This window comes from Somniosus microcephalus, chromosome 24 (genome assembly GCF_052327205.1).
Source record: "Somniosus microcephalus isolate GS21.2 chromosome 24, FLI_Smic_1.0, whole genome shotgun sequence".
Taxonomy (NCBI): Eukaryota; Metazoa; Chordata; class Chondrichthyes; order Squaliformes; family Somniosidae; genus Somniosus; species Somniosus microcephalus.
The window spans coordinates 60,669,816-60,684,205 of record NC_141010.1 but is presented as its reverse complement, the minus strand read 5'-3'; the positions used below and the strand labels follow the sequence as shown (position 1 = coordinate 60,684,205).

At 48.1% G+C, this 14,390-nt stretch overlaps 1 protein-coding gene across 3 annotated transcripts in view; it reads right to left on the bottom strand.

The window, feature by feature from the left end:
- Positions 1-14,390, bottom strand: part of nmt1a (N-myristoyltransferase 1a) — a 128,531-nt gene that overhangs the window by 60,084 nt on the left and 54,057 nt on the right. For all 3 annotated transcript variants that reach the window (XM_085966646.1, XM_085966644.1, XM_085966647.1), the window contains exons 4-6: positions 10,971-11,089; positions 6,135-6,226; positions 3,871-3,987 (exon numbers count right to left, since the gene is read on the bottom strand). In XM_085966646.1, the coding sequence (XP_085822772.1) occupies positions 3,871-3,987; positions 6,135-6,226; positions 10,971-11,089 (328 nt within the window). The remainder of the gene's footprint in view (positions 1-3,870; positions 3,988-6,134; positions 6,227-10,970; positions 11,090-14,390) is intronic.

The following is a 14,390-nucleotide window of genomic DNA, read 5'->3' as shown; positions in this document are numbered from 1 at the left end:
CTTCCGCCACCCTTGTCGGCAGTAAGTTCCAGGTCATTACCACACGCTGCGTAAAAATGTTGTTCCTCACATCCCTTCTGTATCTCTTGCCCAAAACCTTCCCCTAGTCCTTGTACCATCAGCTAATGGGAACAGCCTTTCTCTGTCTACCTGATCCAAACCCGTCATAATCTTGTACACCTCTATCAAATCTCCCCTCAACCTCCTTTGCTTCAAGAGAACAACCCCAGCTTCTCCAACCTAACCTTGTAGCTAAAATCCCTCATCCCTGGAACCATTCTGGTAAATCTCCTCTGCACCCTCTCAAGGACCCTCATATCCTTCCTAAAGTGTGGTGACCAGAACTGGACGCAATACTCTAGTTGTGGCATTGATGAAGGTCATTGATGAAGCAGCTGAAGATGGTTGGGCCTAGGACACTGCCCTGAGGAACTCCTGCAGTGATGTCCTGGGGCTGTGATGATTGACCTTCCAATCACCACAACCATCTTCCTTTGTGCTAGGTATGACTCCAGCCAGTGGAGAGTTTCCCCCCCAATTCCCATTTTCAGTTTTACTAGGGCTCCTTGATGCCGCACTCGGTCAAATGCTGCCTTGATGTCAAGGGCAGTCACTCTCACCTCACCTCTGGAATCCAGCTCCTTTGTCCATGGTTGGACCAAGGCTGTAATGAGGTCTGGAGCCGAGTGGCCCTGGCAGAACCCAAACTGAGCATCAGTGAGCAGGTTATTGGTGAGTAAGTGCCACTTGATAGCACTGTCGACGACACCTTCCATCACTTTGCTGATGATTGAGAGTAGACTGATGGGGCAGTAATTGGCTGGATTGGATTTGTCCTGCATTTTGTGGACAGGACATACCTGGGCAGTTTTCCACATTGTCGGATAGATGCCAGTGTAGCTGTACTGGAACAGCTTGGCTAGAGGCGCAGCTAGTTCTGGAGCACAAGTCTTCAGCACGATACCCGGGATGTTGTCGGGTCCCACTGTATCCTGTATCCATTGCGCTCAGCCGTTTCTTGATATCACGTGGAGTTAATCGAACTGGCTGAAGACTGGCTTCTGTGATGGTGGGGACCTCAGGAGGAGGCCCATATGGATCATCCACTCGGCACTTCTGGCTGAAGATGGTTGCAAACGCTTCCGCCTTGTCTTTTGCAATCACGTGCTGGGCTCCACCATCATTGAGGATGGGGATCTTCATGGAGCCTCCTCCTCCCGTTAGTTGTTTAATGGTCCACCACCATTCACGACTGGATGTGGCAAGACTGCAGAGTTTTGATCTGATCCGTTGATTGTGGGATTGCTTAGCCCTGTCTATAGCATGCTGCTTCTGCTTTTTAGCATGCATGTAGTCCTGTGTTGCAGCTTCCCCAGGTTGGCACCTCATTTTTAGGTACGCCTGGTGCTGCTCCTGGCATGCTCTTCTACACTCCTTATTGAACCAGGGTTGGTCCCCTGGTTTGATGGTAATGGCAGAGTGAGGGATATACCGGGCCATGAGGTTACAGATTGTGGTGGAATACAATTCTGCTGCTGCTGATGGCCCACAGTGCCTCATGGATGCCCAGTTTTGAGCTGCTAGATATGTTCTGAATCTATCCCATTTAGCACAGTGGTAGTGCCACACAACACAATGGAGGGTGTCCTCAGTGTGAAGACGGCACTTCGTCTCCACAATGGCTGTACGGTGGTCACTGCTACCAGTGCGGTCATGGACAGATGCATCTGCGACAGGTAGATTGGTGAGGACGAGGTCAAGTAGGCTTTTCCCTCGTGTTGGTTCTCTCACCAGCTGTCGCAGGCCCAGACTGCAAGCTATGTTCTTCAGGACTCGGCCAGCTCTGTCAGTAGTGGTGCTACCGAGTTACTCTTGGTGAAGGACATTGAAGTCCCCCACCCAGAGTACATTCTGTGCCCTTGCTGCTCTCAGTGCTTCTTCCAAGTGGTGTTCAACATGGAGGAATACTGATTCATCAGCTGAGGGAGGGCGGTAGGTGGTAATCAGCAAGAGGTTTCCTTGCCCATGCTTGACCTGAAGCCACGAGACTTCACGGGGTCCGGAGTCAAGGTTGAGGACTCCCAGGGTCACTCCTTCCCAACTGTATACCACTGTGCCACCACCCCTGGTGGGTCTGTCCTGCCGGTGGGACAGGACATACCCAGGGATGGTGATGGAGGAGTTTGGGACATTGGCTGAAAGGTATGATTCTGTGAGTATGACTATGTCAGGCTGTTGCTTGACTAGTCTGTGGGACAGCTCTCCCAATTTTGGCACAAGTTCCCAGATGTTGGTGAGGAGGACTTTGCAGGGTCGACTGGGCTGGGTGTGCCGTTGCCTTGTCCATAGCCGGTGCCGAGGTCGATGCCGGGTCGTCCGTCCGGTTTTATTCTTATTATTGTGTTTCGTAGCGGCTAGTTACAACTAAGTGGCTTGCTAGGCCATTTCAGAGGGCAGTTAAGAGTCAACCACACTGTTGTGAGTCCGGAATCACATATAGGCCAGACCGGGTAAGGACGGCAGATTTCCTTCCCTAAAGGACATTAGTGAACCAGATGGGTTTTTACAACAATCCGATAGTTTCATGGTCACCATTACTGATGCTAACTTTTCATGCCAGATTTATTTAATTAACTGAATTTAAATTCCCCAGCTGCCGTGGTGGGATTTGAACTCACGTCTCGGGATCATTAGTCCAGGCCTCTGGATTACTAATTTGATATTGGCTGAGGTGTCAGACACCATTGCGGTGGCCGAGGTAAATCTGGTATCATCAGCTGACCCCATGCTTACCAATGAGGTTACAAAAGGGCAAGTTGTAGACAAGTGAAAGGAGGGAGCGTTGGACAGACCCTAAATAACTGTTAGCCATTACAAGAGGTAGTATTTCTCGCTAGTTGTCCTCTCTCACCTCATCCTGTCCATGAGACCTACGTCTTGCTCGCTTGACCTTATTGTCACTAAACTGCCAACTCCCAGCTTCCAGTCCTGGCCCCCATGTTAGCTGTTTGGCAAATGGTTCCCTCTCCTCAGGTACTGGCCCCTGCCTTTCAAATCTGCCGCATCACCCCCTCCTCAAAAAACCCACCCTTGACCCCTGTCCTTGTAAACTACCGCCCCATCTCCAATCTCCCCTTCCTCTCCAAAGTCCTTGAACGTGCTGTCGCCTCCCAAATTCACGTCTATTGTTCCCACAACTCCAGGTTTGAACCTCTCCAATTAGGTTCCTGCCCCTGCACTGATACAGCCCTCATCAAAGGCACGAATGACATCCTCTGTGACTGTGACCATGGTAATCTATCCCTCCTCAACCTTCTCGACCTGTCTGCAGCCTTTGACACAGTTGACCAGACCATCCTCCTCCAACGCCGCTCCTCCATTGTCCAGCTGAGTGGGACTGCACTCGCCTGGTTCCACACTTACTCATCCAATCGTAGCCAGGGAATCTTCTGCAATGGCTTCTCTTCCCGTTCCCACAGCGTTACCTCTGGAGTCCCCCGTGGATTTATCCTCGGCCCCCCCTCCTATTTCTCATCTACTTGCTGCCCCTTGGCAACATCATCCAAAGACACGTCAGATTCCACGTGTACGCCGACGACACCCAGCTCTACCTCACCACCGTCTCTCTTGACCCCGCCACTGCCTCAGTGTTGTCAGCCTGGATGAGCATCAATTTCCTCCAATTAAACATGAGGAAGACCAAAGCCATTGCCTTTGGCCCCTGCCACAGACTCCGTTCCCTCGCCACAGTTCCAGGCTGAAACAGACTGTTTGCAAAGCTCGACCATTACTTGTAAGTAAAAGGTGCAACACTGAAGGAAGAGACTTTACTTGTCATTAGTCCCAAAAATAAAATGCAAGCTTACGTACTGGTCGTAAATCTGAATATTAGCTGGAATGGCACTGATGAAACCCACTAATTTCTTGTTGGAGACGACCCGTACTCCGCAGTGCCACTGGAGCAGCCAGCCAGGGGGACGCAGAGCCCTAGAGAGGGAGCCAAACAACACATTTATTACAATTCAGCACTAAGGAAACCAGAGCGCATGATGACTCCACGCAGAATGTAACCTGAAGGCACTTCTGCACTGATGGATAGGTGTCAGCAGAGTGTGCTAATAACGGACACCCACACGCCCCGGCTTTACTTCATCGCTGTACTGGACCTGCTGGTGGGCCAATCAGAAGCAGCCGAGCATTTCCTGCACCTCCAACAGCTGTTCTTGGGATTCAACAAAAGTTGGGCCCCAGGTACAACTGGGAGTGTGGCATTCGCCTCGCTGTTGAGTGTGTGGTTGATGTTGGTACTGAGCGTCTGCCTCCAACAACACGCCATCAGCATTAAACCAGTACCTAGTGTGCAGTTATTGACAAGTTAGTTTCAACACTACCATAGAAAGTGTGTTGAGCCAACTAGTTACAGCAAACACCAAACACGGCTTGCACTCCAGCTCAAAGGACATTCCAAGAGTTTGCTTCTTATTCCCATAAAGCAATGTATAAGGAGAACAGAGAGTTAATGGTATGTCAGCGACCTTATTGTAGAACTCAATTCCCCTGCTAACTTGTTTAGATTATAGGAAAACATCATTTCAAGAAAAAGGTCAATTATCAGGCAGCATTTTCAAAAATGAATCCTAATTATTTCTAATCTCTTTTGTTAAGTTCTTTAATTTCCAAATATTTTTTGTTTAAAAGGAGGGGTGATGATATCATCTGGGGTACAGAGGTCCTTAACGTCTCACTGACAACGGCAAGGGAGCAAAACATTAGCAGATGAGATTGCAAACTCAGTCTGCTGCAGTGCAGTAACCCATCTCCCTCGCACTATAGCTCAGTAATCCTTGTACTGTATGGTACCCCATCTCCCTCGCACTATAGCTCAGTAATCCTCGTACTGTATGGTACCCCATCTCCCTCGCACTGCATGGTACCAGATCTCCCTCGCACTATAGCTCAGTAATCCTCGTACTGTATGGTACCCCATCTCCCTCGCACTATAGCTCAGTAATCCTTGTACTGTATGGTACCCCATCTCCCTCGCACTATAGCTCAGTAATCCTTGTACTGTATGGTACCCCATCTCCCTCGCACTATAGCTCAGTAATCCTCGTACTGTATGGTACCCCATCTCCCTCGCACTATAGCTCAGTAATCCTCGTACTGTATGGTACCCCATCTCCCTCGCACTATAGCTCAGTAATCCTCGTACTGTATGGTACCCCATCTCCCTCGCACTATAGCTCAGTAATCCTCGTACTGTATGGTACCCCATCTCCCTCGCACTATAGCTCAGTAATCCTCGTACTGTATGGTACCCCATCTCCCTCGCACTATAGCTCAGTAATCCTCGTACTGTATGGTACCCCATCTCCCTCGCACTATAGCTCAGTAATCCTCGTACTGTATGGTACCCCATCTCCCTCGCACTATAGCTCAGTAATCCTCGTACTGTATGGTACCCCATCTCCCTCGCACTATAGCTCAGTAATCCTCGCACTGTATGGTACCCCATCTCCCTCGCACTATATGGTACCCCATCTCCCTCGCACTATATGGTACCCTATCTCCCTCGCACTGTATGGTACCCCATCTCCCTCGCACTGTACGGTACCCCATCTCCCTCGCACTATATGGTACCCTATCTCCCTCGCACTGTATGGTACCCCATCTCCCTCGCACTGTATGGTCCCCCATCTCCCTCGCACTGTAGCTCAGTAATCCTTTTCTGAGGTTGGGCTGAAGCACATTGCTGGATGTAAAGAGGCAGTTGTACTCTGCATCTAATTGTGATGTTATGTGACCCAAGAATGCCAACACGTCCAGGCCAGGTACAGCACGGGTTAGAGCTGGTCCAGGCCAGGTACAGCACGGGTTAGAGCTGGTCCAGGCCAGGTACAGCACGGGTTAGAGCTGGTCCAGGCCAGGTACAGCACGGGTTAGAGCAGGTCCAGCACGGGTTAGAGCTGGTCCAGGCCAGGTACAGCACGGGTTAGAGCTGGTCCAGGCCAGGTACAGCACGGGTTAGAGCAGGTCCAGGCCAGGTACAGCACGGGTTAGAGCTGCAGCCGAGACACCTTCTCCCATTGGTTGAAAGTGTATAAATCTAACCTATAGCCAGTTATTCGACTTACCACAATAAGAACTCAGGTGAGTAATCGAACCTAAACATGTTGTCATCATCCTCCACATAGTTCTCATTCAGCAGGGTGTACAGCTCCTTCAGCTGGGTGTTCAAACACACACAGGTTAGACTCAGCTCAGGGTAGTAGCAGAACACTTCAACATGCATCAAGGGGAAGCCCAAACCCCAGACTTTGAATCAAATTCAGCATGGTTTTATTACAGTGGTACCTTCTCAAATGCAATACATGCTGCCGATAAACACTCCTAAGCACAACAGGACATTATCCTCCTCGTAAATAGAGAAACAGAGGATGTGTAACCAATTCTATACTGTGTATATTTTTTATCAGACATGGCCATTGAACAACCTTACATAAGAAATAGGAGCAGGAGTCGGCCATTTGGCCCTTCGAGCCTGCTCCGCCATTCAATAAGACCATGGCTGATCTTCTACCTCATCTCCACTTTCCTGCACTATCCCCATATCCCTCGATTCCCTTAATATTCAAAAATCTATCGATCTCCGTCTTCAATATACTCAACGACTGAGCCTCCACAGCCCTCTGGGGTAGAGAATTCCAAAGATTCACCACCCTCTGAGTGAAGAAGTTCCTTCTCATCTCAGTCCTAAATGGCCGACCCCTTATTCTGAGACTGTGACCCCTGGTTCTAGACTCTCCAGCCAGGGGGAAATATCCTCCCTGCATCTACCCTATCAAGCCCTGTAAGAATTCTGTATGTTTCAATGAGATCACCTCTCATTCTTCTAAACTCTAGAGAATATAGGCCTAGTCTACTCAATCTCTCCTCATAGGACAGTCCCCCTATCCCAGGAACCAGTCTGGTGAACCTTTGTTGCACTCCCTCTATGGTAAGTATATCCTTCCTATCCTAAGGAGACCAAAACTGTCCACAGTACTCCAGGTGTGGTCTCACCAGGGCCCGATATAATTGCAGTAAGATGTCTTTACTCTTATACTCAAATCCTCTTGTAATAAAGGCCAACATACCATTTGCTTTCCTAATTGCTTGCTGTACCTGCATGTTAACTTTCAGTGATTCGTGTACAAGGACACCCAGGTCCCTCTGAACACCAACATTTCCCAATCTCTCACCGTTTAAAAAATACTCTGCTTTTCTATTTTTGCTACCAAAGTGGATAACTTCACATTTCTCCACATTATATTCCATTTGCCATGTTCTTGCCCACTCACTTAGCCTGTCTATATCCCCTTGAAGCCTCCTTGCATCCTCCTCACAACTTACATTCCCTCCCAGCTTTGTATCATCAGTAAACTTGGATATATTACATTTGGTCCCCTCATCCAAATCATTGATATAGATTGTGAATAGCTGAGGCCCCAGCACTGATCCTTGCGGTACCCCACTAGTTACAGCCTGCCATCCCGAAAATGACCCGTTTATTCCTACTCTCTGTTTTCTGTCCGTTAACCAATCCTCAATCCATGCTACTATATTACCCCCAATCCCATGAGCCCTAATTTTGTTTAATAACCTCTTGTGTGGCACCTTATCGAATGCCTTCTGAAAATCCAAATACACCACATCCACTGGTTCCCCCTTATCTATTCTGCTAGTTACAACCTCAAAAAACTCCAACAGGTTTGTCAAACACGATTTCCCTTTCATAAACCCGTGTTGACTCTGCCCAATCCTATTATTATTTTCTAAGTGCCCTGTTACCACGTCCTTAATAATAGATTCTAGCATTTTCCCTACTACTGATGTCAGGCTAACTGGTCTGTAGTTCCCCATTTTCTCTCTCCCTCCTTTCTTAAAAATACTGGGGTTACATTTGCTAGAGTGTATGGAATTTTGGAAAATGACAACCAATGCATCCACTATCTCTATAGCCACATCTTTCAAAACCCTAGGATGTAGGCCATCAGGTCCAGGGGATTTATTGGCTTTCAGTCCTATTAATTTCTCCAGTACTATTTTTTTACAAATACTAATTTCTTTCAGTTCCTCATTCTCACTAGAGCCTTGGTTCTCCACCATTTCCGGGAAGTTTTGTGTGTCTTCTTCTGTGAAGACAGACACAAAGGGCTGGATTTTACCAGCCCTGAGGAGGCGGGTCTGCTGGTAAAGTCAAAAAGAATGTGAGCGGGTCCCGAACCCGCTCCCAACCAATCTTCCCGGGAGTCGGGTCCCTGATTTGTGCAGGGACCCGACTCCTAGCGGCGGAAAGAGGATTATAGCCACTTAACTGCCTGTTAACAGGCAGTTAAGAGGCTTTTTCCAATGTTTAGACTTCTGCTGTGGGTTTCCTGATGTCAGGGAACCCACCAGGGTAAGTGAGGCGTGCTGTAGGTCTGTTGTTATGTCGGTGATAGATGACAGCTGCAGAATTGGTGTGAAGGATGCAATGGGACACTGGTGAGTATCAGAGGTAAGGAAATGTTGAGAAAGTCATTTTTAATGTGTTTAGATTTTTCTGTAGGTGACAAGCTTTGAAGTTTGTGTGTGGCCTCACCTCAATGGGAGAAGTGACAGATCGCTTCTGTAGCCCCACCTGCAGCTGCCATCTGTTTTATCCTAAGAAGAGAATCACTGGAGAGCCTAGGTGCAAGGGCTCACCTGTGTACAGTGATTGTCAGTGTTTGACAGCACCGCAATGCTGTTAAACACTGTCAAATCATCTGTCAAAAATTTATGGTTCATGTGCCTTTAAGAAAACCGGCAGATGAAGCGTCATCAACTGACGTCATCTGACACTGGCTTTCCCTTAATTGGCTGGCAAGCCCGCAGGGCGGGCTTAACAAGGCCAATCAGGGGAAAATAGCATCTGTGCGTCAGACGTCGCTGGGGGCGGGACTAGAATCCGGAAGGCAGCAGTCTCCCATGATCACTGTATTGCCCTAGTTATATGCACCTCTAATTTCCTGATTTATACTCTGCCCTACATTACAACTACTGTTTGGGGGCTATAAACAACTCCCACCAAAGTTTTCTGCCCCTTGCTGTTTCTTAGCTCCACCCAAACTGATTCTACTTCTTGATTTTCGGAGCTAAGATCCTTTCTCTCTACAACAGGCAAAACCTCGAACTCAAACCAAATTCACATGGTTGAATCGTTAATTCACTGCTTACAATGGCCGCTCACACTGTTTAATTCAGACAAGTAAGCATCGGGTTTGGTTAGGGATTCGCGGATCAAACTGTGCGTGCTAGCTCTGTGGAGCAGGAGTCCTACCCCAGCGGATTCTGGTGCACTACAGCTGATCCTGAACCCAGCTCCTGTTCACACTACAGCCCAGCTTTGGGACAGATCTAGTACTGGAATTTAAACCAGAGTGTCAAGATCAGCTGGACTATTAGCTTTAGTGTGACGTCATGGCATGGCACATGCCTCAGCACATCCTGTCCGTGCCTTACAGCGGGTCCCAACACTCAAATTTACATTTCTATGTTAACTGTACCTTCAGCTGCTTAGAATGAACAAAACACTCCAGGAACAAATCTATTGCACCGTACATAGAATGTTCCAGCCAAACATTATTTACCTAAACACTCTCTTTGGCTCACATGTTGCTGATGTGGCAAGAAGTTCCTGTTGGAACTTTTCTAACACACTCCAAAATACAGTGCCCCTTGCAAACCAACTCTCCTCCCATTTCAAAGAGACATGCAGCATATTCCCAGTAACTTTTATATCCTGTACAAGCCAACAGCTGGTGGCGTGTTAAATCGATGGGCAGATCCACTCGTTTACAACCATTGCATGGGTCAAATTCTATAAAGAGCAAAATGCTGCAGATGCTGGAAATCTGAACTAAAAACAGAAAGCACTGGAAACACACAACAGGTCACGGAGTGACCGCATATTCAAAACTGCTGCCTGACCTGCTCACTGCTTCCAGCCTTTTCTGTTTTTAGGTCAAATTCTATGTTTATTGTATGGGATTACACAATGTTAATGGTGTTTGGGGGTGGGGGGGGGGGGGGGAGAATAGTGTTCATGATTCTGTCTATTTTTCTGTGATGACCACAAATCAGTGGCCTTGCTCAGGAAGCTCCGCTCCATTGAGGTTTGCTGCGTTCCCACTATCTGGCCTGGCTCTGGGTGGAAGCACCATTGCTCCCTGGTGGTTTATCTGGGACCAGAACGCACTGCACAGGATAATCACCAGAGCTCACTGCACAAGGTAATCCCAGCTATGAACCCACACCCTATCAATCTGCCATGCAACATGCCAGCACACCACCCACCATTTTATTGGACAGCCCCTCCTTTGAAACTCCCCCTCCACCATTAAATTTAGCCCTCGTCAAGATAAATGATGTTAGAATTGAGGAATGGAACCCTTCCCGTTTCCTTTGCCCGGCCTTACCATGAAACGCTCCCAGGTCAGCTACAACACTGGTTAGATGCAGGGCAAAGCTCCCTCTACTCTATCCAAGCAATATGCCTCGATCTCAATCTCAGAACATTCTCTCTCCAGCAGTGACATTTTTTCCATTTCCTACACCAACATCCTGTGGTCTGAGTGGGATTGTCAATCTGGTACCAGTTGGTGCTGAATTGAGTGCAGTTTTATACTGTGGGACTATGGCCTTTAGGAACCAGATTGAGACTATACAAACTCATCTCATTTATAACTCTTCAAACCAGCAGATAGAGGAGACTTCATCCCATTTGTCTAGAATGGATTTGAACCCAGCCCCAGGTGAAAGGACAGTGTCCAACACAGTGGAGCACCCACTTTAAGACATCACGTACTACATTGACTGTATATTTTAGCCATCAATGGCACCAAAGTGCAACCTTCTTGAGCAAATTTCTCATTAAACACTGCAACACTCATCCAACAATGACTCACCACTTCAGCATTCCCAAGGTCCAGGGCATCCCACAGAAATCCCTGTGGTAGACTGTAGGGCTCTTGTCGAATATTATCCTTGTCTGGCTCAATAGGGCCATGGACTGTCACTACCTCACCTGCAATAAGATGAGAGCTTGAAACTTCAGTTTCCAGTGAATTATCTAAACTCTATCTAGCTCAGACAGTGTAAGCACACATCCACCAATACTGTACCAGGCTTCAGGTGAGGTACAGAGCCACCGACACAAGTTACAGAATGATCAGCACGTTACCCTTCACTGTCCATGGAGGACATAACAGCTCCACTGTTTGAAGGTATATTGGCGTGATCAGGGAGAGGTTGAGGGGTCTAGACCCGAGGACCAAAGCAAGGATAAGGTGGTCAGTAGGATCACCATCACAGGGAATGTTAGAGCAAGATAAGGAAGATATCCACACTGCCATGGTCACTATGATGGACGGTAGGTTGGGAAGGTAAACTCCGAACACCTCCTCCACCTCACATACATAAAGGGGTAGATTGTCACAAAGCTGTCAGGAAGGAGGCGGGACTACAACTTTCGGGTTTTAGTCCCGCCTACATCGACGTTCGGCCAATCCACACGATTTTCCCTTGATTGACCTTATTAAGCTCACCCAGTGGGCTCAGCAGGCCAATTAAGTGCCACCCGGCAACAGGTGACATCACAGACTGAAATTTCATCTGTCAAGAGTTCTTGACAGATGAAATATCAGTGTTTCACAGCTGTTTGAAGCTGTCAAACACTGACAGTCTGACTTCTAACCTGAGTCCTTCTACACAGACTCAGTTAGAACTCTCACCGGCAATGAAAGCTGAAGGCTGTCACTTTTGACAGATCGCAGCCATTCTGCTTTCAGTGCTGGCTGAGTGATGGACTCCCGAAACCTAGAGGAAGAAAGGCTGTTAAGGTAAGTACAGGTAATTTAAACTTCTTTACACACTTTAGACACACCAAACACACTTACCTTTGCACTCATGCACCCATCACTCACCTGAACACCGACATCGCGACCCCTCCAAGTCCTTCAACCCGACAGCCCGCCTGCTCTAACCTGGCGTGGTTTGGAGCCGTCGGGAATCCCACACGACACCCCTCAAAATAGAGATTAGGCTAAAAACTGCCTGTTAACAGGCAGTTAATTGGCACTAATCCCTTCCCGCCTCGGGTCGGTGGGTCCCAGTGCGGGGCGGGTACCCGCCTCCCCTGAAACTTACGTGGAGGCGGGTTTTGGGTGAGATGGTGTCAGGACCCCCGAAATCGGGATTTCCCCCCCCACCCCACGCGCCTGAAACCCCGCCTGACGGCTCCAGGAAAATCGACCCCAATGTGTGAACCAATAATTGGCTGCAGTGAAAACCTTGGTAAACCAAGACCAAGGAACATAGGCAACTGCACCAAAGTGCTTGGGCTCTCATGGTGTATACTATCCAAGGAGCTTTGCAGTCAGGGCTGGGAGAGAGGCTGCAGGCAATGGTGAGAGGCATTTTCTGACCATAGAGATGCAATGATCTGTCTACAGATACTGGCAGCCATGAGCAGATGCCAACCACCTGAGAGGATACAGGACCATGCTTGTCCATGGTGTCCAAATCCTACACGATGAAGTCGAGGCACTCAATGCTCTAAAACACCACTATCGGAGTGCAGCCGCCCAACCCTCTACCAGCCCTTCAAACCAGAATCCTCCTTTTAGCCAAACTCTCTCTCCAGCCCAACAATCCTCCGAGAACTCTGCATTTCTCTTCCACCAATAGTACTGCTGCTGAAGGGAAGCAGAGAGCTCCTCTGCAAGTACAGCCACAGTCTGGAAAATATCAATTGACCCAGCAGCCACAACCTTTTTCGGGGAGAGTTGCAGATTTCCACATGCTTTGTGTAGAAAAGGTGCTTCCCGATTTCACTCCTAACTAGCCCCACAGCACAGACTCTGGAGCGAACACTAAACTCCTGCCAAGTTTAACAAAAATACATAAACGGTGGAGACAATGTTGGAGAACCACATTTACAGATGCAGGGTCTTCAGCATTGGGGTTTCCAAAAGGAATTCCGGGCTGCATGGTTATCCCAGAGGGACAGTAAGTTATTGGAGGTGACACACACAGTATGACACTTTTAAAAGAGCCCAGTCCTCGGTGAGTGATGGCCTCCTTACAATTTGGTTTTAGACAACAGCAATTATATAGCGCCTTTAACGCAGTGAAACATCTCAAGGTGCTTCACAGGAGCGTTATCAAACAAAATATAACACCGGGTCACATAAGGAGATGTTAGGCCAAGTGACCAAAAGCTTGGCCAAAGAGGTAAGTTTTAAGGAGCGTCTTAAAGGAGGAGAGAGAGGTAGGTATGCGGAGAAGTTTAGGGAGGGAACTCCAGAGTTTAGGGCCTAGGCAGCAGAAGGCACGGCTGCCGATGCTGGAGTGCTTAAAATCGGAAATGTGCAAGAGCACAGAGATCTCGGAGGGTTGTAGGGCTGGAGGATACAGCGATAGGGAGGGGCGAGACCATGGAGGGATTTGAAAACAAGGATGAAAATGTTTTAAATCGAGGAGTTGCCAGATTTAGAGCCAATGAAAGTCAGCGAGCACAGGGGTGATGGATGAACGGAATTTGGTGCGAGTTAGGATACATAGAAACATAGAAGATAGGAGCAGGAGTAGGCCATTCGGCCCCTCGAGCCTACTCCGCCATTTAATGAGATCATGGCTGATCATCCAAATTCAGTACCCTGTCCCTGCTTTCTCCCCATATCCCTTGATCCCTTTAGCCGTAAAAAAATATATCCAACTCCTTCTTGAATATATTTAATGAATTGGCCTCCACTGCCTTCTGTGGTAGAGAATTCCACAGGTTCACCACTCTCTGGGTGAAGAAATTCCTCCTCATCTCTGTCCTAAATGGCTTACCCCTTATCCTTAGACTGTGACCCCTGGTTCTGGACTCCCCGACCATCGGGAACATCCTTCCTGCATCTAGTCTGTCCAGTCCTGTCAGAATTTTATAAGTTTCAATGAGATCCCCTCTCATTCTTCTAAACTCTAGCGAGTATAAGCCCAATCGACCCAATCTCTCTTCATACGTCATTCCTGCCATCCCAGGGCAACATGGTTTTGGATGAGCTCACGTTTACGGAGGATGGGTATATATTTTAGACATATAGGGGGACAAATTCATTGTAGCCCCGTTTGGGGAGCTAAATTTTTAAAAGTTTGGAAAATTAGCGCCAGGCACTAATGTTTCTAAACTTTGAAAAAATTCAGTTTTGCGCTTTAAAAAGGAAGGGGAGCGCTAAATCAAGCCCTCCACTTCCTTCTTAGAGCACAATCAGCAGCAGGCGGGGCGGAGACTTCAGCAGTGCTGCACACTGGGGGCGCAGTCACCCAATTTCACCCCCATA